Genomic DNA, 21,298 nt, shown 5'->3' on the forward strand with positions numbered 1-21,298 from the left:
TAGAAGGTGCGACTTCATCCCCTTGAAGCCTAACACCTGCAAATGTCACAAGTATCAGAAAAACTGGTGCCAGGAGGCTGGAAGTAGGCCCAAGGCCTTGCAGGCCCTATTCTGATACTGGAAAGGAGATAAAAACACTTTCCTGAGAATGTGAAGTGTTTTATTTTCTCAGCTCAAGCCTGGGGTGAACCCTGAAATCTTACCCTGCGCGGAGCTCCATAAACCTGGGTAGAAGGTGCGGCTTCATCCCCTTGAAGCCTAACCCCTGCAAATGTCACAAGTATCAGTAAATTGGTGCCAGGAGGCTGGAAGTAGGCCCAAGGCCTTGCAGGCCTTGTTCTGATACTGTAAAGGAGTGAAATGCACTTTACTGAGTATGCGAAGTGTTTTGTTTTCACCCCTGCAGCCAGGGGTGAAACCTGAAATCTTACCCTGCGCGGAGCTCCATAACCCTGGGTAGAAGGTGCGACTTCATCCCCTTGATGCCTAACACCTGCAAATGTCACAAGTATCAGTAAATTGGTGCCTGGAGGCTGGAAACACACCCAAGGCCTTGCAGGCCTTGTTCTGATGCTGTGAAGGAGTTAAATACACTTTACTGAGTCTGTGAAGTGTTTTGTTTTCACCCCTGCAGCCAGGGGTGAAACCTGAAATCTTACCCTGCGCGGAGCTCCATGACCCTGGGTAGAAGGCGCGACTTCATCCCCTTGAAGCCTAACAACTACAAATGTCACAAGTATCAGTAAAACTGGTGCCAGGAGGCTGGATGTAGGCCCAAGGCCTTGCAGGCCTTATTCTGATACTGTAAAGGAGTTAAATACACTTTCCTGAGTATGTGATGTGTTTTATTTTCACTCCTCCAGCCTGGGGCGAAGCCTGAAATCTTACCCTGCGTGGAGCTCCATGACCCTGGGTAGAAGGTGCGACTTCATCCCCTTGAAGCCTAACACCTGCAAATGTCACAAATATCAGTAAAACTGGTGCCAGGAGGCTGGAAGTAGTCCCAAGGCCTTGCAGGCCTTATTCTGATACTGTAAAGCAGCTAAATACTCTTTCCTGAGTATGTGAAGTGTTTTATGTTCACACTTCCATCCAGGGGTGAACCCTGAAATCTCACCCTGCGCGGAGCTCCATAACCCTGGGTAGAAGGTGCGACTTCATCCCCATGATGCCTCACACCTGCAAATGTCACAAGTATCAGTAAATTGGTGCCTGGAGGCTGGAAACACACCCAAGACCTTGCAGGCCTTGTTTTGATGCTGTGAAGGAGTTAAATACACTTTACTGAGTCTGTGAAGTGTTTTGTTTTCACACCTGCAGCCGGGGGTGAAACCTGAAATCTTACCCTGCGCGGAGCTCCATAAACCTGGGTAGAAGGTGCGACTTCATCCCCTTGAAGCCTAACACCTGCAAATGTCACAAGTATCAGTAAAACTGGTGCCAGGAGTCTGGAAGTAGGCCCAAGGCCTTGCAGGCCTCATTCTGATACTGTAAAGGAGCTAAATACACTTTCCTGAGTATGTGAAGTGTTTTATTTTCCCACCTGCAGCCAGGGGTGAACCCTGAAATCTCACCCTGCGCGGAGCTCCATGACCCTGGGTAGAAGGTGCGACTTCATCCCCTTGATGCCTAACACCTGCAAATGTCACAAGTATCAGTAAAACTGGTGCCAGGAGGCTGGAAGTAGGCCCAAGGCCTTGCATGCCTTATTCTGATACTGTAAAGCAGCTACATACACTTTCCTGAGTATGTGAAGTGTTTTATGTTCACACTTCCATCCAGGGGTAAACCCTGAAATCTCACCCTGCGCGGAGCTCCATAACCCTGGGTAGAAGGTGCGACTTCATCCCCTTGAAGCCTAACCCCTGCAAATGTCACAAGTATCAGTAAACTGGTGCCAGGAGGCTGGAAGTAGGCCCAAGGCCTTGCAGGCCTTATTCTGATACTGTAAAGCACCTAATACACTTTCCTGAGTATGTGAAGTGTTTTATTTTCACACTTCCATCCAGGGGTAAACCCTGAAATCTCACCCTGCGCGGAGCTCCATAACCCTGGGTAGAAGGTGCGACTTCATCCCCTTGAAGCCTAACCCCTGCAAATGTCACAAGTATCAGTAAAACTGGTGCCAGGAGTCTGGAAGTAGGCCCAAGGCCTTGCAGGCCTCATTCTGATACTGTAAAGGAGCTAAATACACTTTCCTGAGTATGTGAAGTGTTTTATTTTCCCACCTGCAGCCAGGGGTGAACCCTGAAATCTCACCCTGCGCGGAGCTCCATGACCCTGGGTAGAAGGTGCGACTTCATCCCCTTGATGCCTAACACCTGCAAATGTCACAAGTATCAGTAAATTGGTGCCAGGAGGCTGGAAGTAGGCCCAAGGCCTTGCAGGCCTTGTTCTGATACTGTAAAGGAGTGAAATGCACTTTACTGAGTATGCGAAGTGTTTTGTTTTCACCCCTGCAGCCAGGGGTGAAACCTGAAATCTTACCCTGCGCGGAGCTCCATAACCCTGGGTAGAAGGTGCGACTTCATCCCCTTGATGCCTAACACCTGCAAATGTCACAAGTATCAGTAAATTGGTGCCTGGAGGCTGGAAACACACCCAAGGCCTTGCAGGCCTTGTTCTGATGCTGTGAAGGAGTTAAATACACTTTACTGAGTCTGTGAAGTGTTTTGTTTTCACCCCTGCAGCCAGGGGTGAAACCTGAAATCTTACCCTGCGCGGAGCTCCATGACCCTGGGTAGAAGGCGCGACTTCATCCCCTTGAAGCCTAACAACTACAAATGTCACAAGTATCAGTAAAACTGGTGCCAGGAGGCTGGATGTAGGCCCAAGGCCTTGCAGGCCTTATTCTGATACTGTAAAGGAGTTAAATACACTTTCCTGAGTATGTGATGTGTTTTATTTTCACTCCTCCAGCCTGGGGCGAAGCCTGAAATCTTACCCTGCGTGGAGCTCCATGACCCTGGGTAGAAGGTGCGACTTCATCCCCTTGAAGCCTAACACCTGCAAATGTCACAAATATCAGTAAAACTGGTGCCAGGAGGCTGGAAGTAGTCCCAAGGCCTTGCAGGCCTTATTCTGATACTGTAAAGCAGCTAAATACTCTTTCCTGAGTATGTGAAGTGTTTTATGTTCACACTTCCATCCAGGGGTGAACCCTGAAATCTCACCCTGCGCGGAGCTCCATAACCCTGGGTAGAAGGTGCGACTTCATCCCCATGATGCCTCACACCTGCAAATGTCACAAGTATCAGTAAATTGGTGCCTGGAGGCTGGAAACACACCCAAGACCTTGCAGGCCTTGTTTTGATGCTGTGAAGGAGTTAAATACACTTTACTGAGTCTGTGAAGTGTTTTGTTTTCACACCTGCAGCCGGGGGTGAAACCTGAAATCTTACCCTGCGCGGAGCTCCATAAACCTGGGTAGAAGGTGCGACTTCATCCCCTTGAAGCCTAACACCTGCAAATGTCACAAGTATCAGTAAAACTGGTGCCAGGAGTCTGGAAGTAGGCCCAAGGCCTTGCAGGCCTCATTCTGATACTGTAAAGGAGCTAAATACACTTTCCTGAGTATGTGAAGTGTTTTATTTTCCCACCTGCAGCCAGGGGTAAACCCTGAAATCTCACCCTGCGCGGAGCTCCATAACCCTGGGTAGAAGGTGCGACTTCATCCCCTTGAAGCCTAACCCCTGCAAATGTCACAAGTATCAGTAAACTGGTGCCAGGAGGCTGGAAGTAGGCCCAAGGCCTTGCAGGCCTTATTCTGATACTGTAAAGCACCTAATACACTTTCCTGAGTATGTGAAGTGTTTTATTTTCACACTTCCATCCAGGGGTAAACCCTGAAATCTCACCCTGCGCGGAGCTCCATAACCCTGGGTAGAAGGTGCGACTTCATCCCCTTGAAGCCTAACCCCTGCAAATGTCACAAGTATCAGTAAAACTGGTGCCAGGAGTCTGGAAGTAGGCCCAAGGCCTTGCAGGCCTCATTCTGATACTGTAAAGGAGCTAAATACACTTTCCTGAGTATGTGAAGTGTTTTATTTTCCCACCTGCAGCCAGGGGTGAACCCTGAAATCTCACCCTGCGCGGAGCTCCATGACCCTGGGTAGAAGGTGCGACTTCATCCCCTTGATGCCTAACACCTGCAAATGTCACAAGTATCAGTAAAACTGGTGCCAGGAGGCTGGAAGTAGGCCCAAGGCCTTGCATGCCTTATTCTGATACTGTAAAGCAGCTACATACACTTTCCTGAGTATGTGAAGTGTTTTATGTTCACACTTCCATCCAGGGGTAAACCCTGAAATCTCACTCTGCGCGGAGCTCCATAACCCTGGGTAGAAGGTGCGGCTTCATTCCCTTGAAGCCTAACCACTGCAAATGTCACAAGTATCAGTAAATTGGTGCCAGGAGGCTGGAAGTAGGCCCAAGGCCTTGCAGGCCTTGTTCTGATACTGTAAAGGAGTGAAATGCACTTTACTGAGTATGCGAAGTGTTTTGTTTTCACCCCTGCAGCCAGGGGTGAAACCTGAAATCTTACCCTGCGCGGAGCTCCATAACCCTGGGTAGAAGGTGCGACTTCATCCCCTTGATGCCTAACACCTGCAAATGTCACAAGTATCAGTAAATTGGTGCCTGGAGGCTGGAAACACACCCAAGGCCTTGCAGGCCTTGTTCTGATGCTGTGAAGGAGTTAAATACACTTTACTGAGTCTGTGAAGTGTTTTGTTTTCACCCCTGCAGCCAGGGGTGAAACCTGAAATCTTACCCTGCGCGGAGCTCCATGACCCTGGGTAGAAGGCGCGACTTCATCCCCTTGAAGCCTAACAACTACAAATGTCACAAGTATCAGTAAAACTGGTGCCAGGAGGCTGGATGTAGGCCCAAGACCTTGCAGGCCTTATTCTGATACTGTAAAGGAGTTAAATACACTTTCCTGAGTATGTGATGTGTTTTATTTTCACTCCTCCAGCCTGGGGCGAAGCCTGAAATCTTACCCTGCGTGGAGCTCCATGACCCTGGGTAGAAGGTGCGACTTCATCCCCTTGAAGCCTAACACCTGCAAATGTCACAAGTATCAGTAAAACTGGTGCCAGGAGGCTGGAAGTAGTCCCAAGGCCTTGCAGGCCTTATTCTGATACTGTAAAGCAGCTAAATACTCTTTCCTGAGTATGTGAAGTGTTTTATGTTCACACTTCCATCCAGGGGTGAACCCTGAAATCTCACCCTGCGCGGAGCTCCATAACCCTGGGTAGAAGGTGCGACTTCATCCCCTTGAAGCCTAACACCTTTAAATGTCACAAGTATCAGTAAAACTGGTGCCAGGAGGCTGGAAGTAGGCCCAAGGCCTTGCAGGCCTTGTTCTGATACTGTTAAGGGTTAAATAGACTTTACTGAGTATGTGAAGTGTTTTATTTTCGCACCACAGCCAGGGGTGAATCCTGAAATCTTACCCTGCGCGGAGCTCCATAACCCTGGGTAGAAGGTGCGACTTCATCCCCTTGAAGCCTAACACCTGCAAATGTCACAAGTATCAGTAAAATTGGTGCCTGGAGGCTGGAGGTAGGCCCAAGGCCTTGTTCTGATACTGTAAAGGGGTTAAATACACTTTGCTGAGTATGTGAAGTGTTGCGTTTTCACATCTCCAGCCCGGGGCGAAACTTGAAATCTTACCCTGCGCGGAGCTCCATAGCCCTGGGTAGAACGAGCTACTGTGTCCCCATAAACCTGTAAATTTCAAAATGTCATAAAAAGAATAAAACAAGCGCCTGGAGGCTAGAAATGGGCCCGAGACACTGAAGTCTTGGATCTGATAATGTAAAGGGCTTTATGTACCCTTTGAGTGAAGTATTTTTCCCACCTCCAGTCGAGGGGTAAATCCTGAAATATTACCCCAATTGGAGCACCCTGTGTAGAAAAAGTGACTTCGTCCCATTTGACCTAAAATTTTAGTATTTTTATTTTTATTTTTTATTAAACATTGTTAAAGGGGTGACTGGAGGCTACAAAATGGACCAGATACTGTGAAGGACGTTATTTCATTTTTGGGTGAAAAAAAATAAAAATATATGTATTTTATTAGGATTACGATTTTTTTTTTTTTTGGGGGCCCATCTCCAGCTGAGGGGGAAAACCTGAAATGTTACCCGAAGTGGAGCTCCATTGCCCCGGGTAGAAGTAGTGCCATGGTCCCCTTGAACCAAAATGTCAACAAAACAATAATAAAAAAAAAAAAGCACTAAAACAGGTGCTTAGAGTCCCGAAATCGGTCACAAAAAAAAATGAGGATCGCACACCCCATGGGCCTGCATGGGAACGCTCTATTTTACCGACTATTAAGCCCCCACGAAGTGGGGGCTTACAGCGCCCGAGCGAGAGACAAAAGTTAGAGGTAGCGCGGCCGTTCCGCCGCCCGGCCATCTGGTCGCGCAGCTCCGTGGGCCATCTGGTCGCGCAAATCGGCGACCAGATGGCCGGCCGCGCGGCCGCCGCCGCTAGCTCGAACCTTTGTCCCTCATTCGTGTTCTGTAAGCCCCCACTACGTGGGGGCTTAATAGTCGAGGGAAATGACCGGCCCTGGGCCGGGCCAAACTCGCCGTGGGTCCACAGTCCAGGGCTCCAGGATGGCGGGCCCCCGGGCCGGGCTATACCCGCCTTAGGTCCCAAGTACAGAGCTCCAGAATGGCGGGCCCCTGGGCCGGGCTATACCCGCCTTAGGTGGCCAGTACAGGGCTTCAGGACAGCGGGCCCCGTGGGCGGGACTAGGATGGACGCGGGGCTCCAGGAAGGTGCCCTGGCCCCAGGACAGTGCCTTGCATGGCGGTTTCGGAGAAATGCCCCCCTCACCCGACCGGCTGTGGGCCTACAAAGCAGGCCTGCCCTGCGGGATCCCTAGTGCATAGATACAGCTCTCCCATGACATCGTGGTCGGCTCTTAAAAGAGCCTTTGGGTTGGTGTTTTTTTTTCTCTTTCTTTCCGTGGGCAAGTCGAGAGTTTAACCGCCGAATCCGTAGAGGGTGCGGCCCTGGCGCTTCAGGGCGTAAACGACATCCATGGCGGTGACGGTCTTCCTCTTGGCGTGCTCGGTGTAGGTGACGGCGTCCCGGATCACATTCTCCAGGAAAACCTTCAGCACCCCGCGGGTCTCCTCGTAGATGAGGCCGGAGATGCGCTTGACCCCGCCACGGCGCGCCAGGCGGCGAATGGCCGGCTTGGTGATGCCCTGGATGTTGTCCCGGAGCACCTTGCGGTGCCTCTTGGCGCCGCCTTTGCCGAGCCCCTTCCCTCCTTTGCCGCGTCCAGACATGTTGTCCTGTCGGTACTGTGACTGAGCAGAAATGAGGAAACAGCCAGCGACGGCTGCTTATATGGAGGAGCTGCGGCGGACCGGCTAGGGCGCTCCAAGCGGCCCACGTGACTCAACGGAAGGCGAGGGGGAGCCCGCCCCTGGACCGCCCTCTGCAGGGAGCGGGGGGCTGGAGCGGCCGTTGCCGTTTGAAAAAGAGCGCGCTCCCAGCCGCCTCTTTGTCGTGGGCTCAGCAGCTGCCGCCGGGGCACGGATCACAGTCAAGCACACACACACGCCTCCCTTCCCGGCCCCCACTCATCACCGCGGCCCGCCTAACCCTGGCGCTCGGTGCCCGCTCCCACTATGAACAGCAGGCTCTGAAATGTTTTAATGGAGCCAACACATTAACGGCCTCACCGGCACCACCCCGCTGTGTGCGGCCGCCCGCAACCCCGTAACACTGTCCACAGGTCAGGCCCGGTCGTGGCAAGTCTGTAAACTGCCCCTATAAACACGTATTTATTTATTTTTACAAAAAGATTATTCTCGTCGGCCTCAAGCTCGGTTTTGGGACGGGGGCAGCATTTATGTGTCCGTCCGAGGGCTTGGGCATCCCTCCTATGTAGCGACGGTGCGGGCGCTGCCGCGACTATGAAGCCTGCCAGAGTAACACCTTGGCACGGATACGCTCTTTGATGGAGTCTGTGGTTGGCCCTGAAAAGAGCCTTTGTGTTTAGGGTGTGTTTCCACGGTGGTCTGCGGGCCTTTACTTGCTTGCTTTGCCCCCTGCCTTGTGGCTCTCGGTTTTCTTGGGCAGCAGCACGGCCTGGATGTTGGGCAGGACTCCTCCCTGGGCGATGGTGACTCGGCCCAGCAGCTTATTCAGCTCCTCGTCGTTGCGGATGGCCAGCTGGAGGTGTCTGGGGATGATGCGGGTCTTCTTGTTGTCACGGGCAGCGTTGCCGGCCAGCTCCAGGATCTCAGCGGTCAGGTACTCCAGGACTGCAGCCAAATAGACGGGGGCACCGGCGCCCACCCTCTCGGCGTAGCTTCCCTTCCGGAGTAACCTGTGCACACGGCCCACGGGGAACTGGAGCCCGGCTCTGGAAGAGCGTGTCTTGGCCTTAGCGCGGGCCTTTCCTCCTTGCTTTCCGCGTCCAGACATGGCGATCGATGCAGGGGCTCACTCACACAACAGAGAGATTAGTACTGCTGTTCGGCTCGACTCCGGCGATATAAAGACTTCGGGTGCGTCTGATTGGTTGACAGCTAGGCGCTGATAGTACTTCTCATTGGAGGGAGGAGGGCTTCTGTTTCACCAATCAGAGACCCAGAACCGCAGTACACTAGGAGGTGGGGGGCTTGCCTTTGCCTGCCAATGAGAAGGGAGAGCAGAGAAGCAGCTACTTTACACGCCCAGCCTATAAATACAAGTGCCGGGCTCGCCTGGCCTTATTTCTCTCGGCTCCACAGGAAGCGGTGCAGATTGTCGACCATGCCTGAACCAGCCAAGTCCGCGCCGGCTCCCAAGAAGGGCTCCAAGAAAGCGCTCTCCAAGCCGCCCAAGAAGGACGGGAAGAAGCGCAAGAGGAGCAGGAAGGAAAGCTATGCAATCTACATTTACAAAGTGATGAAGCAGGTGCACCCGGACACCGGCATCTCCTCTAAGGCCATGGGCATCATGAACTCCTTCGTGAACGACATCTTCGAGCGCATCGCCGGGGAGGCTTCCCGCCTGGCCCACTACAACTCGCGGCGCACCATCACCTCCCGGGAGATCCAGACCGCAGTGCGTCTGCTGCTGCCCGGAGAGCTGGCCAAGCACGCCGTGTCGGAGGGCACCAAGGCCGTCACCAAGTACACCAGCGCCAAGTAAGGCTTCGAGGCGCATCCCCAACTAACACAACGGCTCTTTTAAGGGCCAACCACGTCCTCCCCTAAGAGCTAATGTGCTTCTATTATGACCGGAGAAATAAGTGTTTTAAAAGGTAATGTTGAGCGCACAAGACCCGCTCTCACGGGTCTTGCTGCAGACCGAGGGACGATGGAGCAGGCAACCCGTTTTTAATAAACATGTTTATATGAATGAGCCCTCTCTTTGGGACCAAGTCTCACGTAAGCACTGTAATGTAACGATGACGTTAAATGAGCGAGGGACGATGGAGCAGGCAACCCGTTTTGCCTGTTTAAATAAACCTGTTTATATGAATGAGCCCTCTCTTTGGTACCAAGTGTCACATAAGCACTGTAATGTAACGATGACGTTAAATGAGCCCACGGGCTTATTGTTTTCGGCGACCAGTTTTAGTGTGTGCGGGTGTCACGTTGTGTTTGTACTTTAAGACCAAGGGCAACGGCAATAATCCGCCCCTGGGCAAGCGCTCCCGAAATCGGACACATGAACCCGATGTACCGGGAGCACAGATGCCCCACAGCGCTGGCTTGTGACCAGCGGATCCCAACACAACCCTCCACCCAAACAAAGCTCTTTATTAAACGATGGACACATTGAAGATGCGATTGTGCACTGTGAACACGGAGTGCTCTGGTCACCCAGTGCCGGTATAAGTTACCCAGTACTCGTGGTACTCTCAGCCAGCCCACCCACCCTAACCTGTAGAACATGCCATGGCAGATAAGAGAAGCTCGTAGGTGACAGGGTGGTGGCCCTTAAAAGAGCCGTTGTGGTGGTTGTTCGGGTCGGCGTGTCTCCTTAGGCCCTCTCGCCTCGGATACGACGGGCCAGCTGGATGTCCTTGGGCATGATGGTCACCCTCTTGGCGTGGATGGCGCACAGGTTGGTGTCCTCGAAGAGCCCCACCAGGTAGGCCTCGCTGGCCTCTTGCAGGGCCATGACGGCGGAGCTCTGGAAGCGCAGGTCGGTCTTGAAGTCCTGGGCGATCTCCCTCACCAAGCGCTGGAAGGGCAGCTTGCGGATGAGGAGCTCGGTGGACTTCTGGTAGCGGCGGATCTCGCGGAGAGCCACAGTGCCGGGTCGGTAGCGGTGAGGCTTCTTGACGCCGCCGGTGGCAGGCGCGCTCTTGCGGGCAGCCTTGGTGGCCAGCTGCTTGCGAGGCGCTTTGCCGCCGGTGGACTTGCGGGCTGTCTGCTTGGTGCGGGCCATGGCGGGAGCGGTCTCTCTCAGCGACAAGCGAGGAAGAATGGAGTTCAAGCAGGCAAGAGCCCTATTTATGCACTCGAAGACGGAGGGCTGCTCTGGTTGGCTGAAGCGACCGCCCCACGTTTGAAAATAGCCCGCGGTGTGCAATGATTGGCCAATGAACCGGAGGCTGCAGCCTGTCTCTCCAATGAGCTGTGGAGAAAAAGACACCCTCCGATTGGATGATGTACGTTGGAGCCGTAGCCCGCGCTTGGGTCAGCCTTTGTCTCCGTGTCCATCCATAGTCACACGAACCACTCGCCCCCGGTCAACTGGGCGAGGAGCCCAGGATTTTATAAGTGTACTGCCCTTGGTCACCCTGGAACACGCCGCCGTTAACTGCGCTCGATTTCACGTTCACAATCGTCTGCTTTATGCAGACACCACTTCGAATCTGCCCGGATACAGTGAAAGCACCAAGGCACACGTTATTTCACATTTATTATAAACGGAGGTCTAATAAACTCCCAGACCCCCTTCTTTATTTGGTACACAGATTTCAATCCACGCAGCACCAAAAGAGCCGTTTACATGACCAAGATCACACACGGCACTCGCGTGCGGAAAGGTGCGCTATGGATTTACTGTGCCGTTTATTATTATAGAGAAGTGTGCACGCGGGGTGCAAGGGTGGGGACGAACAAGCTCTCTTCTGGACCGGGTGGATGGCTCTTAAAAGAGCCGTTGTGTTTGCAGTGTCTTGGTGCAAGCCCTTACTTCTTCTTGGGCGCTGCCTTCTTGGGCTTGGCTGCTTTGGGCTTGGCTGCCTTGGGTTTGACTACCTTGGCAGGGCTTTTCTTGGCCACTTTGGGCTTCGCCGCCTTGGCTTTCGCTGGGCTCTTGGCAGCCTTCTTGGCGGGGGCAGCCTTGGGCTTCTTGGGGCTCTTTGCTGCCGCAGGCTTCTTGACCTTCTTCGGGCTCTTCTTGACCCCCGCCGGAGCCTTTTTGGGCTTCTTGGCGGCAGGGGCAGCTTTCTTGGCCGCTGGTTTCTTGGTCTTGGCGGCCGCCTTCTTGGCCGCCTTCTTGCCCTCCAGCTGCTTCTTGTTCACCTTGAAGGATCCGGAGGCCCCGGTGCCCTTCAGCTGGGCCAGGGCGCCTTTGCTGACCAGGCTCTTGAGGGAGGCCTTGACCCGGCTCTTGTTCTTGTCCACATCGTAGCCCTCGGCGACCAGCCCCTTCTTCATGGCCGACAGGGAGACTCCCTTCCTCTCGGCAGAGGCGGTCACCACCTTCAGGATCAGATCGGCCACGCTGGGGCCGGAAGGCTTCTTGGCCTTGGAGGCCCCCGCTGTCTTCGTCTTCTTCTTCTGCTGCTGCTGCTGCTGCTGCTTTTTCTTGGGGGCGACCTCAGCGGGAGGCGCCGCGGCGGCTGGAGCGGTTTCGGCCATTGTAATGCGAGTCTCGGCGCGGGCGCTGTCACTGAACAGAAATGTCCCTCCCAAACCCGAGCCCCGTGAATATATACAGGGAGGAGCCGGCCTCTGATTGGTCCCGAGCAGACAGGGCTGTGCGAGGCACACTCGGCTCTTTGCTCCCAGCTGACTTTTGTGTTTCCTACCTTCGGATTATCCACGTTTTAAAACACAATCAGTTAAACACGCGCTTCCACGCATACATGACCAGGAGCCCAGCTTCGGCCCTCTCCCGGGCCTGCCCCCGTTTCGAATCCACCCCTCATCCCTGGCTTGTGATCCGCGGGGAGACTCGGCGCTCCCCCGACGGCGGGCGCCTCCATGCCTGAAATCCCGGGCTCCGGACCCCTTTTCCCCGGTCCACTCTCGACTCCTGCGGCCGGGAGCGGCGGCCCGCGGGAGGGAGGGGGCTCCTGCAGGGAGCGGGCCCTGTGGCGTCACAGTGGGGCTGCGGGGGCCGCGGGGAGCGCGTTCTGGAACGGGCCGAAGTAACACAGGGCTCCGCCGGCCGAGCGCGGGGTGGAAACAATGCCAGGGAGCCCCTGGCACGGGGGCCAGGGGGCCCTCCCCGCGCGCCTGCACCCTCGGCTGTGGCACCCTCGGCTCGGGGCTTACAAGCAGCGGGGCACGGCCCTGGCTCCAGCCTCGCACGCATCACCAGGCGGCCGTGTGCTGGCAGCTTCACATGCAGGCAGAGAGCATTCACTGCCGAGCGCCGAGCCAGAGGAGGCGGGTGCAGACTCAATACAATAAATACACAGTGACACAATGAAGGAAGGCGGCCGAGTTAGGCCTACATGTTTTAAGACACCCCAAGTGAGAGCAGAGGGTGTGAATGCACCTGAAATGGTGACCCCAGTACCGGCATGGAGGCACTCTGCTGAGCTGATTTTTACAGCTGGAGCTAGGTGTACCTCTGAGGTGACATCTGTAGACAGAGTGAGTTACTGTATGTCAGACGCTGAGCCTATGACCGGGGAGGCCCACTGCGGAACTGAATAGTACAGTACAGAGTGAGGCCTGTGACTACCACTGTTCTACTGAGCCCTATCGCTGGAGTGGGGACCACTCCTGAATCCAATGGTATGTCACGAGGGAGACCTGAGACCAGAAATCATATTCTGCGCACTGTAGCCTGATCGAGGCCTGCTGCTAATTTGGATGGAGGTAGGGGAAGAAAACAAAACACTTCACAAAGTCCAGAACGCACATGAACACCATTCACAGTATCAGATCTTAGCCTTCAGGATCTCCGGCCCATCCCTAGCTTCCAGGTACATGTTTTAGTAATATTTGTGACATTTGGAGGTTTACAGCTTCAAGGGGATGAAGTCGCACCTTCTACCCAGGGTTATGGAGCTCCGCGCAGGGTGAGATTTCAGGGTTCACCCCTGGCTGGAGGTGTGAAAACAAAACAATCCACATAGTCACACCTCCAGCCAGGGGTGAACCCTGAAATCTCACCCTGCGCATAGCTCCATAACCCTGGGTAGAAGGTGCAACTACGTCCCCTTGAAGCTTATCTCCTCCAAAGGTCACAAAGTATCAGTAAAACTGGTGCCTGGAGGCTAGAAACACACCCAAGGCCATGCAGGTCTTGTTCTGATACTGTAACGGAGTTCACACCTCCAAACCTGAAATCGTACCCTGCGCGGAGCTCCATGACCCTGGGTACAAGGTGCGACTTCATCCCTTGAAGCCTAACACCTTAAAATGTCACAAAGTATCAGTAATACTGGTGCCTGGAGGCTGGAAGTAGGCCCAAGGCCTTGCAGGCCTTATTCTGATACTGTAAAGGAGTTAAATACACTTTCCTGAGTATGTGAAGTGTTTTATTTTCACTCCTCCAGCCTGGGGTGAAGCCTGAAATCTTACCCTGCGCGGAGCTCCATGACACTGGGTACAAGGTGTGACTTCATCCCCTTGAAGCTTAACACCTTAAAATGTCACAAAGTATCAGTAATACTGGTGCCTGGAGGCTGGAAGTAGGCCCAAGGCCTTGCAGGCCTTATTCTGATACGGTAAAGGAGTTAATTACACTTTCCGGAGTATGTGAAGTGTTTTATTGTCACACATCAAGCCTGGGGTGAACCCTGAAATCTCACCCTGCGCGGAGCTCCATGACCCTGGGTAGAAGGTGCAACTTCATCCCCTTGAAGCCTAACACCTGCAAATGTCACAAGTATCAGTAAAACTGGTGCCAGGAGGCTCGAAGTAGGCCCAAGGACTTGCAGGCCTTATTCTGATACTGTAAAGGAGATAAATACACTTTCCTGAGTATGTGAAGTGTTTTATTTTCACTCCTCCAGCCTGGGGTGAAGCCTGAAATCTTACCCTGCGCGGAGCTCCATGACCCTGGGTACAAGGTGTGACTTCATCCACTTGAAGCTTAACACCTTAAAATGTCACAAAGTATCAGTAATACTGGTGCCTGGAGGCTGGAAACACACCCAAGGCCTTGCAGGCCTTATTGTGATACTGTGAAGGAGTTAAATACACTTTCCTGAGTATGTGAACTGTTTTATTTTCACACCTGCAGCCAGGGGTAAACCCTGAAATCTCACCCTGCGCAGAGCTCCAAGACCCTGGGTAGAAGGTGCGACTTCATCCCCTTGAAGCCTAACACCTACAAATGTCACAAGTATCAGTAAAACTGGTGCCAGGAGGCTGGAAGTAGGCCCAAGGCCTTGCAGGCCTTATTCTAATACTTTAAAGGAGTTAAATACACTTTCCTGAGTGTGTGAAGTGTTTTATTTTCACTCCTCCAGCCTGGGGTGAAGCCTGAAATCTTACCCTGCGCGGAGCTCCATGACCCTGGGTACAAGGTGTGACTTCATCCCCTTGAAGCTTAACACCTTAAAATGTCACAAAGTATCAGTAATACTGGTGCCTGGAGGCTAGAAACACACACACGGCCTTGCAGGCCTTATTCTGATACTGTAAAGGAGTTAAATACACTTTCCTGAGTATGTGAAGTGTTTTATTTTCACTCCTCGAGCCTGGGGTGAAGCCTGAAATCTTACCCTGCGCGGAGCTCCATGACCCTGGGTACAAGGTGTGACTTCATCCCCTTGAAGCTTAACACCTTAAAATGTCACAAAGTATCAGTAATACTGGTGCCTGGAGGCTGGAAACACACCCAAGGCCTTGCAGGCCTTATTGTGATACTGTAAAGGAGTTAAATACACTTTCCTGAGTATGTGAAGTGTATTATTTTCACACATGCAGCCAGGGGTGAACCCTGAAATCTCACCCTGCGCGGAGCTCCATGACCCTGGATAGAAGGTGCGACTTCATCCCCTTGAAGCCTAACACCTACAAATGTCACAAGTATCAGTAAAGCTGGTGCCAGGAGGCTGGAAGTGGGCCCAAGGCCTTGCAGGCCTTGTTCTGATACTGTTAGGGGTTAAATAGACTTTACTGAGTATGTGAAGTGATTTGTTTTCACACCTCCAGCCAGGGGTGAATCCTGAAATCTTACCCTGCGCGGAGCTCCATAACCCTGGGTAGAAAGTGCGACTTCATCCCCTTGAAGCCTAAAACCTGCAAATGTCACAAGTATCAGTAAATTGGTGCCTGGAGTCTGGAAACACACCCAAGACCTTGCAGGCCTTGTTCTGATGCTGTGAGGAGTTAAATACACTTTACTGAGTCTGTGAAGTGTTTTGTTTTCACCCCTGCAGCCAGGGGTGAAACCTGAAATCTTACCCTGCGAGGAGCTCCATAACCCTGGGTAGAAGGTGCGACTTCATCCCCTTGAAGCTTAACACCTTAAAATGTCACAAGTATCAGTAAATTGGTGCCTGGAGGCTGGAAACACACCCAAGACCTTGCAGGCCTTGTTCTGATGCTGTGAAGGAGTTAAATACACTTTCCTGAGTCTGTGAAGTGTTTTGTTTTCACCCCTGCAGCCAGGGGTGAAACCTGTAATCTTACCCTGCGCGGAGCTCCATAACCCTGGGTAGAAGGTGCGACTTCATCCCCTTGATGCCTAACACCTGCAAATGTCACAAGTATCAGTAAATTGGTGCCTGGAGGCTGGAAACACACCCAAGACCTTGCAGGCCTTGTTCTGATGCTGTGAAGGAGTTAAATACACTTTACTGAGTCTGTGAAGTGTTTTGTTTTCACACCTGCAGCCAGGGGTGAAACATGAAATCTTACCCTGCGCGGAGCTCCATAACCCTGGGTAGAAGGTGCGACTTCATCCCCTCACAGCTTAACACCTTAAAATGTCACAAGTATCAGTAAATTGGTGCCTGGAGGCTGGAAACACACCCAAGACCTTGCAGGCCTTGTTCTGATGCTGTGAAGGAGTTAAATACACTTTCCTGAGTCTGTGAAGTGTTTTGTTTTCACCCCTGCAGCCAAGGGTGAAACATGTAATCTTACCCTGCGCGGAGCTCCATAACCCTGGGTAGAAGGTGCGACTTCATCCCCTTGATGCCTAACACCTGCAAAATGTCACAAGTATCAGTACAACTGGTGCCAGGAGGCTGAAAGTAGGCCCACGGCCTTGCAGGCCTTATTCTGATACTGTAAAGCAGCTAAATACACTTTCCTGAGTATGTGAAGTGTTTTATGTTCACACTTCCATCCAGGGGTAAACCCTGAAATCTCACCCTGCGCGGAGCTCCATAACCCTGGGTAGAAGGTGCGACTTCATCCCCATGATGCCTCACACCTGCAAATGTCACAAGTATCAGTAAATTGGTGCCTGGAGGCTGGAAACACACCCAAGACCTCGCAGGCCTTGTTTTGATGCTGTGAAGGAGTTAAATACACTTTACTGAGTCTGTGAAGTGTTTTGTTTTCACACCTGCAGCCGGGGGTGAAACCTGAAATCTTACCCTGCGCGGAGCTCCATAAACCTGGGTAGAAGGTGCGACTTCATCCCCTTGAAGCCTAACACCTGCAAATGTCACAAGTATCAGTAAAACGGGTGCCAGGAGTCTGGAAGTAGGCCCAAGGCCTTGCAGGCCTCATTCTGATACTGTAAAGGAGCTAAATACACTTTCCTGAGTATGTGAAGTGTTTTATGTTCACACTTCCATCCAGGGCTAAACCCTGAAATCTCCCCCTGCGCGGAGCTCCATAACCCTGGGTAGAAGGTGCGACTTCATCCCCTTGAAGCCTAACCCCTGCAAATGTCACAAGTATCAGTAAAACTGGTGCCAGGAGGCTGGAAGTAGTCCCAAGGCCTTGCAGGCCTTATTCTGATACTGTAAAGCAGCTAAATACTTTTTCCTGAGTATGTGAAGTGTTTTATGTTCATACTTCCATCCAGGGGTGAACCCTGAAATCTCACCCTGCGCGGAGTTCCATAACCCTGGATAGAAGGTGCGACTTCATCCCCTTGAAGCCTAACCCTGCAAATGTCACAAGTATCAGTAAATTGGTGCCAGGAGGCTGGAAGTAGGCCCAAGGCCTTGCAGGCCTTGTTCTGATACTGTAAAGGAGTGAAATGCACTTTACTGAGTATGTGAAGTGTTTTGTTTTCACCCCTGCAGCCAGGGGTGAAACCTGAAATCTTACCCTGCGCGGAGCTCCATAACCCTGGGTAGAAGGTGCGACTTCATCCCCTTGATGCCTAACACCTGCAAATGTCACAAGTATCAGTAAATTGGTGCCTGGAGGCTGGAAACACACCCAAGACCTTGCAGGCCTTGTTCTGATGCTGTGAAGGAGTTAAATACACTTTACTGAGTCTGTGAAGTGTTTTGTTTTCACGCCTGCAGCCAGGGGTGAAACCTGAAATCTTACCCTGCGCGGAGCTCCATGACCCTGGGTAGAAGGCGCGACTTCATCCCCTTGAAGCCTAACACCTGCAAATGTCACAAGTATCAGTAAAACTGGTGCCAGGAGGCTGGAAGTAGTCCCAAGGCCTTGCAGGCCTTATTCTGATACTGTAAAGCAGCTAAATACTCTTTCCTGAGTATGTGAAGTGTTTTATGTTCACACTTCCATCCAGGGGTGAACCCTGAAATCTCACCCTGCGCGGAGCTCCATAACCCTGGGTAGAAGGTGCGACTTCATCCCCATGATGCCTCACACCTGCAAATGTCACAAGTATCAGTAAATTGGTGCCTGGAGGCTGGAAACACACCCAAGACCTTGCAGGCCTTGTTTTGATGCTGTGAAGGAGTTAAATACACTTTACTGAGTCTGTGAAGTGTTTTGTTTTCACACCTGCAGCCGGGGGTGAAACCGGAAATCTTACCCTGCGCGGAGCTCCATAAACCTGGGTAGAAGGTGCGACTTCATCCCCTTGAAGCCTAACACCTGCAAATGTCACAAGTATCAGTAAAACTGGTGCCAGGAGTCTGGAAGTAGGCCCAAGGCCTTGCAGGCCTCATTCTGATACTGTAAAGGAGCTAAATACACTTTCCTGAGTATGTGAAGTGTTTTATTTTCCCACCTGCAGCCAGGGGTGAACCCTGAAATCTCACCCTGCGCGGAGCTCCATGACCCTGGGTAGAAGGTGCGACTTCATCCCCTTGATGCCTAACACCTGCAAATGTCACAAGTATCAGTAAAACTGGTGCCAGGAGGCTGGAAGTAGTCCCAAGGCCTTGCAGGCCTTATTCTGATACTGTAAAGCAGCTACATACACTTTCCTGAGTATGTGAAGTGTTTTATGTTCACACTTCCATCCAGGGGTAAACCCTGAAATCTCACTCTGCGCGGAGCTCCATAACCCTGGGTAGAAGGTGCGGCTTCATCCCCTTGAAGCCTAACCCCTGCAAATGTCACAAGTATCAGTAAATTGGTGCCAGGAGGCTGGAAGTAGGCCCAAGGCCTTGCAGGCCTTGTTCTGATACTGTAAAGGAGTGAAATGCACTTTACTGAGTATGCGAAGTGTTTTGTTTTCACCCCTGCAGCCAGGGGTGAAACCTGAAATCTTACCCTGCGCGGAGCTCCATAACCCTGGGTAGAAGGTGCGACTTCATCCCCTTGATGCCTAACACCTGCAAATGTCACAAGTATCAGTAAATTGGTGCCTGGAGGCTGGAAACACACCCAAGGCCTTGCAGGCCTTGTTCTGATGCTGTGAAGGAGTTAAATACACTTTACTGAGTCTGTGAAGTGTTTTGTTTTCACCCCTGCAGCCAGGGGTGAAACCTGAAATCTTACCCTGCGCGGAGCTCCATGACCCTGTGTAGAAGGCGCGACTTCATCCCCTTGAAGCCTAACAACTACAAATGTCACAAGTATCAGTAAAACTGGTGCCAGGAGGCTGGATGTAGGCCCAAGGCCTTGCAGGCCTTATTCTGATACTGTAAAGGAGTTAAATACACTTTCCTGAGTATGTGATGTGTTTTATTTTCACTGCTCCAGCCTGGGGCGAAGCCTGAAATCTTACCCTGCGTGGAGCTCCATGACCCTGGGTAGAAGGTGCGACTTCATCCCCTTGAAGCCTAACACCTGCAAATGTCACAAGTATCAGTAAAACTGGTGCCAGGAGGCTGGAAGTAGTCCCAAAGCCTTGCAGGCCTTATTCTGATACTGTAAAGCAGCTAAATACTCTTTCCTGAGTATGTGAAGTGTTTTATGTTCACACTTCCATCCAGGGGTGAACCCTGAAATCTCACCCTGCGCGGAGCTCCATAACCCTGGGTAGAAGGTGCGACTTCATCCCCATGATGCCTCACACCTGCAAATGTCACAAGTATCAGTAAATTGGTGCCTGGAGGCTGGAAACACACCCAAGACCTTGCAGGCCTTATTCTGATACTGTAAAGCAGCTAAATACACTTTCCTGAGTATGTGAAGTGTTTTATTTTCACACTTCCATCCGGGGGTAAACCCTGAAATCTCACCCTGCGCGGAGCTCCATAACCCTGGGTAGAAGGTGCGACTTCATCCCCTTGGAGCCTAACCCCTGCAAATGTCACAAGTATCAGTAAACTGGTGCCAGGAGGCTGGAAGTAGGCCCAAGGCCTTGCAGGCCTTATTCTGATACTGTAAAGCACCTAATACACTTTCCTGAGTATGTGAAGTGTTTTATTGTCACACTTCCATCCAGGGGTAAACCCTGAAATCTTACCCTGCGCGGAGCTCCATAACCCTGGGTAGAAGGTGCGACTTCATCCCCTTGATGCCTAACACCTGCAAATGTCACAAGTATCAGTAAATTGGTGCCTGGAGGCTGGAAACACACCCAAGGCCTTGCAGGCCTTGTTCTGATGCTGTGAAGGAGTTAAATACACTTTACTGAGTCTGTGAAGTGTTTTGTTTTCACCCCTGCAGCCAGGGGTGAAACCTGAAATCTTACCCTGCGCGGAGCTCCATGACCCTGGGTAGAAGGCGCGACTTCATCCCCTTGAAGCCTAACAACTACAAATGTCACAAGTATCAGTAAAACTGGTGCCAGGAGGCTGGATGTAGGCCCAAGGCCTTGCAGGCCTTATTCTGATACTGTAAAGGAGTTAAATACACTTACCTGAGTATGTGATGTGTTTTATTTTCACTCCTCCAGCCTGGGGCGAAGCCTGAAATCTTACCCTGCGTGGAGCTCCATGACCCTGGGTAGAAGGTGCGACTTCATCCCCTTGAAGCCTAACACCTGCAAATGTCACAAGTATCAGTAAAACTGGTGCCAGGAGGCTGGAAGTAGTCCCAAGGCCTTGCAGGCCTTATTCTGATACTGTAAAGCAGCTAAATACTCTTTCCTGAGTATGTGAAGTGTTTTATGTTCACACTTCCATCCAGGGGTGAACCCTGAAATCTCACCCTGCGCGGAGCTCCATAACCCTGGGTAGAACGTGCGACTTCATCCCCATGATGCCTCACACCTGCAAATGTCACAAGTATCAGTAAATTGGTGCCTGGAGGCTGGAAACACACCCAAGACCTTGCAGGCCTTGTTTTGATGCTGTGAACGAGTTAAATACACTTTACTGAGTCTGTGAAGTGTTTTGTTTTCACACCTGCAGCCGGGGGTGAAACCGGAAATCTTACCCTGCGCGGAGCTCATAAACCTGGGTAGAAGGTGCGACTTCATCCCCTTGAAGCCTAACACCTGCAAATGTCACAAGTATCAGTAAAACTGGTGCCAGGAGTCTGGAAGTAGGCCCAAGGCCTTGCAGGCCTCATTCTGATACTGTAAAGGAGCTAAATACACTTTCCTGAGTATGTGAAGTGTTTTATTTTCCCACCTGCAGCCAGGGGTGAACCCTGAAATCTCACCCTGCGCGGAGCTCCATGACCCTGGGTTGAAGGTGCGACTTCATCCCCTTGATGCCTAACACCTGCAAATGTCACAAGTATCAGTAAAACTGGTGCCAGGAGGCTGGAAGTAGGCCCAAGGCCTTGCATGCCTTATTCTGATACTGTAAAGCAGCTACATACACTTTCCTGAGTATGTGAAGTGTTTTATGTTCACACTTCCATCCAGGGGTAAACCCTGAAATCTCACTCTGCGCGGAGCTCCA

At 52.0% G+C, this 21,298-nt stretch overlaps 5 protein-coding genes across 5 annotated transcripts; 1 reads left to right on the forward strand and 4 right to left on the reverse strand.

Moving 5' to 3' along the window:
• Positions 1–6,801: 6,801 nt before the first annotated feature.
• LOC146768890 (histone H4) lies at positions 6,802–7,351 on the reverse strand. The gene has a single exon (XM_085640635.1). It carries the CDS (start codon positions 7,308–7,310, stop codon positions 6,999–7,001), a length of 312 nt encoding a protein of 103 aa, XP_085496761.1. The 5' UTR covers positions 7,311–7,351; the 3' UTR covers positions 6,802–6,998.
• A 707-nt stretch (positions 7,352–8,058) lies between these two features.
• Positions 8,059–8,457, reverse strand: LOC146768891 (histone H2A type 2-C-like). The gene has a single exon (XM_085640620.1). The coding sequence runs from the start codon at positions 8,455–8,457 to the stop codon at positions 8,059–8,061; it is 399 nt and encodes a 132-aa protein (XP_085496746.1).
• Positions 8,449–9,871, forward strand: LOC146768892 (histone H2B 1.2-like). Its single transcript, XM_085640634.1, has one exon. It carries the CDS (start codon positions 8,671–8,673, stop codon positions 9,166–9,168), a length of 498 nt encoding a protein of 165 aa, XP_085496760.1. The 5' UTR covers positions 8,449–8,670; the 3' UTR covers positions 9,169–9,871.
• A 105-nt stretch (positions 9,872–9,976) lies between these two features.
• On the reverse strand, positions 9,977–10,717 carry LOC146768893 (histone H3). The gene has a single exon (XM_085640637.1). It carries the CDS (start codon positions 10,414–10,416, stop codon positions 10,006–10,008), a length of 411 nt encoding a protein of 136 aa, XP_085496763.1. The 5' UTR covers positions 10,417–10,717; the 3' UTR covers positions 9,977–10,005.
• Positions 10,718–10,872: 155 nt separating this feature from the next.
• Positions 10,873–11,840, reverse strand: LOC146768894 (histone H1.11R-like). Its single transcript, XM_085640636.1, has one exon. It carries the CDS (start codon positions 11,838–11,840, stop codon positions 11,166–11,168), a length of 675 nt encoding a protein of 224 aa, XP_085496762.1. The 3' UTR covers positions 10,873–11,165.
• Between the last annotated feature and the right edge of the window lie 9,458 nt (positions 11,841–21,298).

The sequence above is a fragment of the Triturus cristatus genome, unplaced genomic scaffold, assembly GCF_964204655.1.
Source record: "Triturus cristatus unplaced genomic scaffold, aTriCri1.1 SCAFFOLD_292, whole genome shotgun sequence".
In the NCBI taxonomy this organism is placed as follows: Eukaryota; Metazoa; Chordata; class Amphibia; order Caudata; family Salamandridae; genus Triturus; species Triturus cristatus.

What these genes read in the sequence shown, in the direction of transcription:
- LOC146768894 (XM_085640636.1), bottom strand. Translation starts at nt 11,840, where the DNA reads ATGGCCGAAACCGCTCCAGCCGCCGCGGCGCCTCCCGCTGAGGTCGCC.
- LOC146768891 (XM_085640620.1), bottom strand. Translation starts at nt 8,457, where the DNA reads ATGTCTGGACGCGGAAAGCAAGGAGGAAAGGCCCGCGCTAAGGCCAAG.
- LOC146768892 (XM_085640634.1), top strand. Translation starts at nt 8,671, where the DNA reads ATGAGAAGGGAGAGCAGAGAAGCAGCTACTTTACACGCCCAGCCTATA.
- LOC146768893 (XM_085640637.1), bottom strand. Translation starts at nt 10,416, where the DNA reads ATGGCCCGCACCAAGCAGACAGCCCGCAAGTCCACCGGCGGCAAAGCG.
- LOC146768890 (XM_085640635.1), bottom strand. Translation starts at nt 7,310, where the DNA reads ATGTCTGGACGCGGCAAAGGAGGGAAGGGGCTCGGCAAAGGCGGCGCC.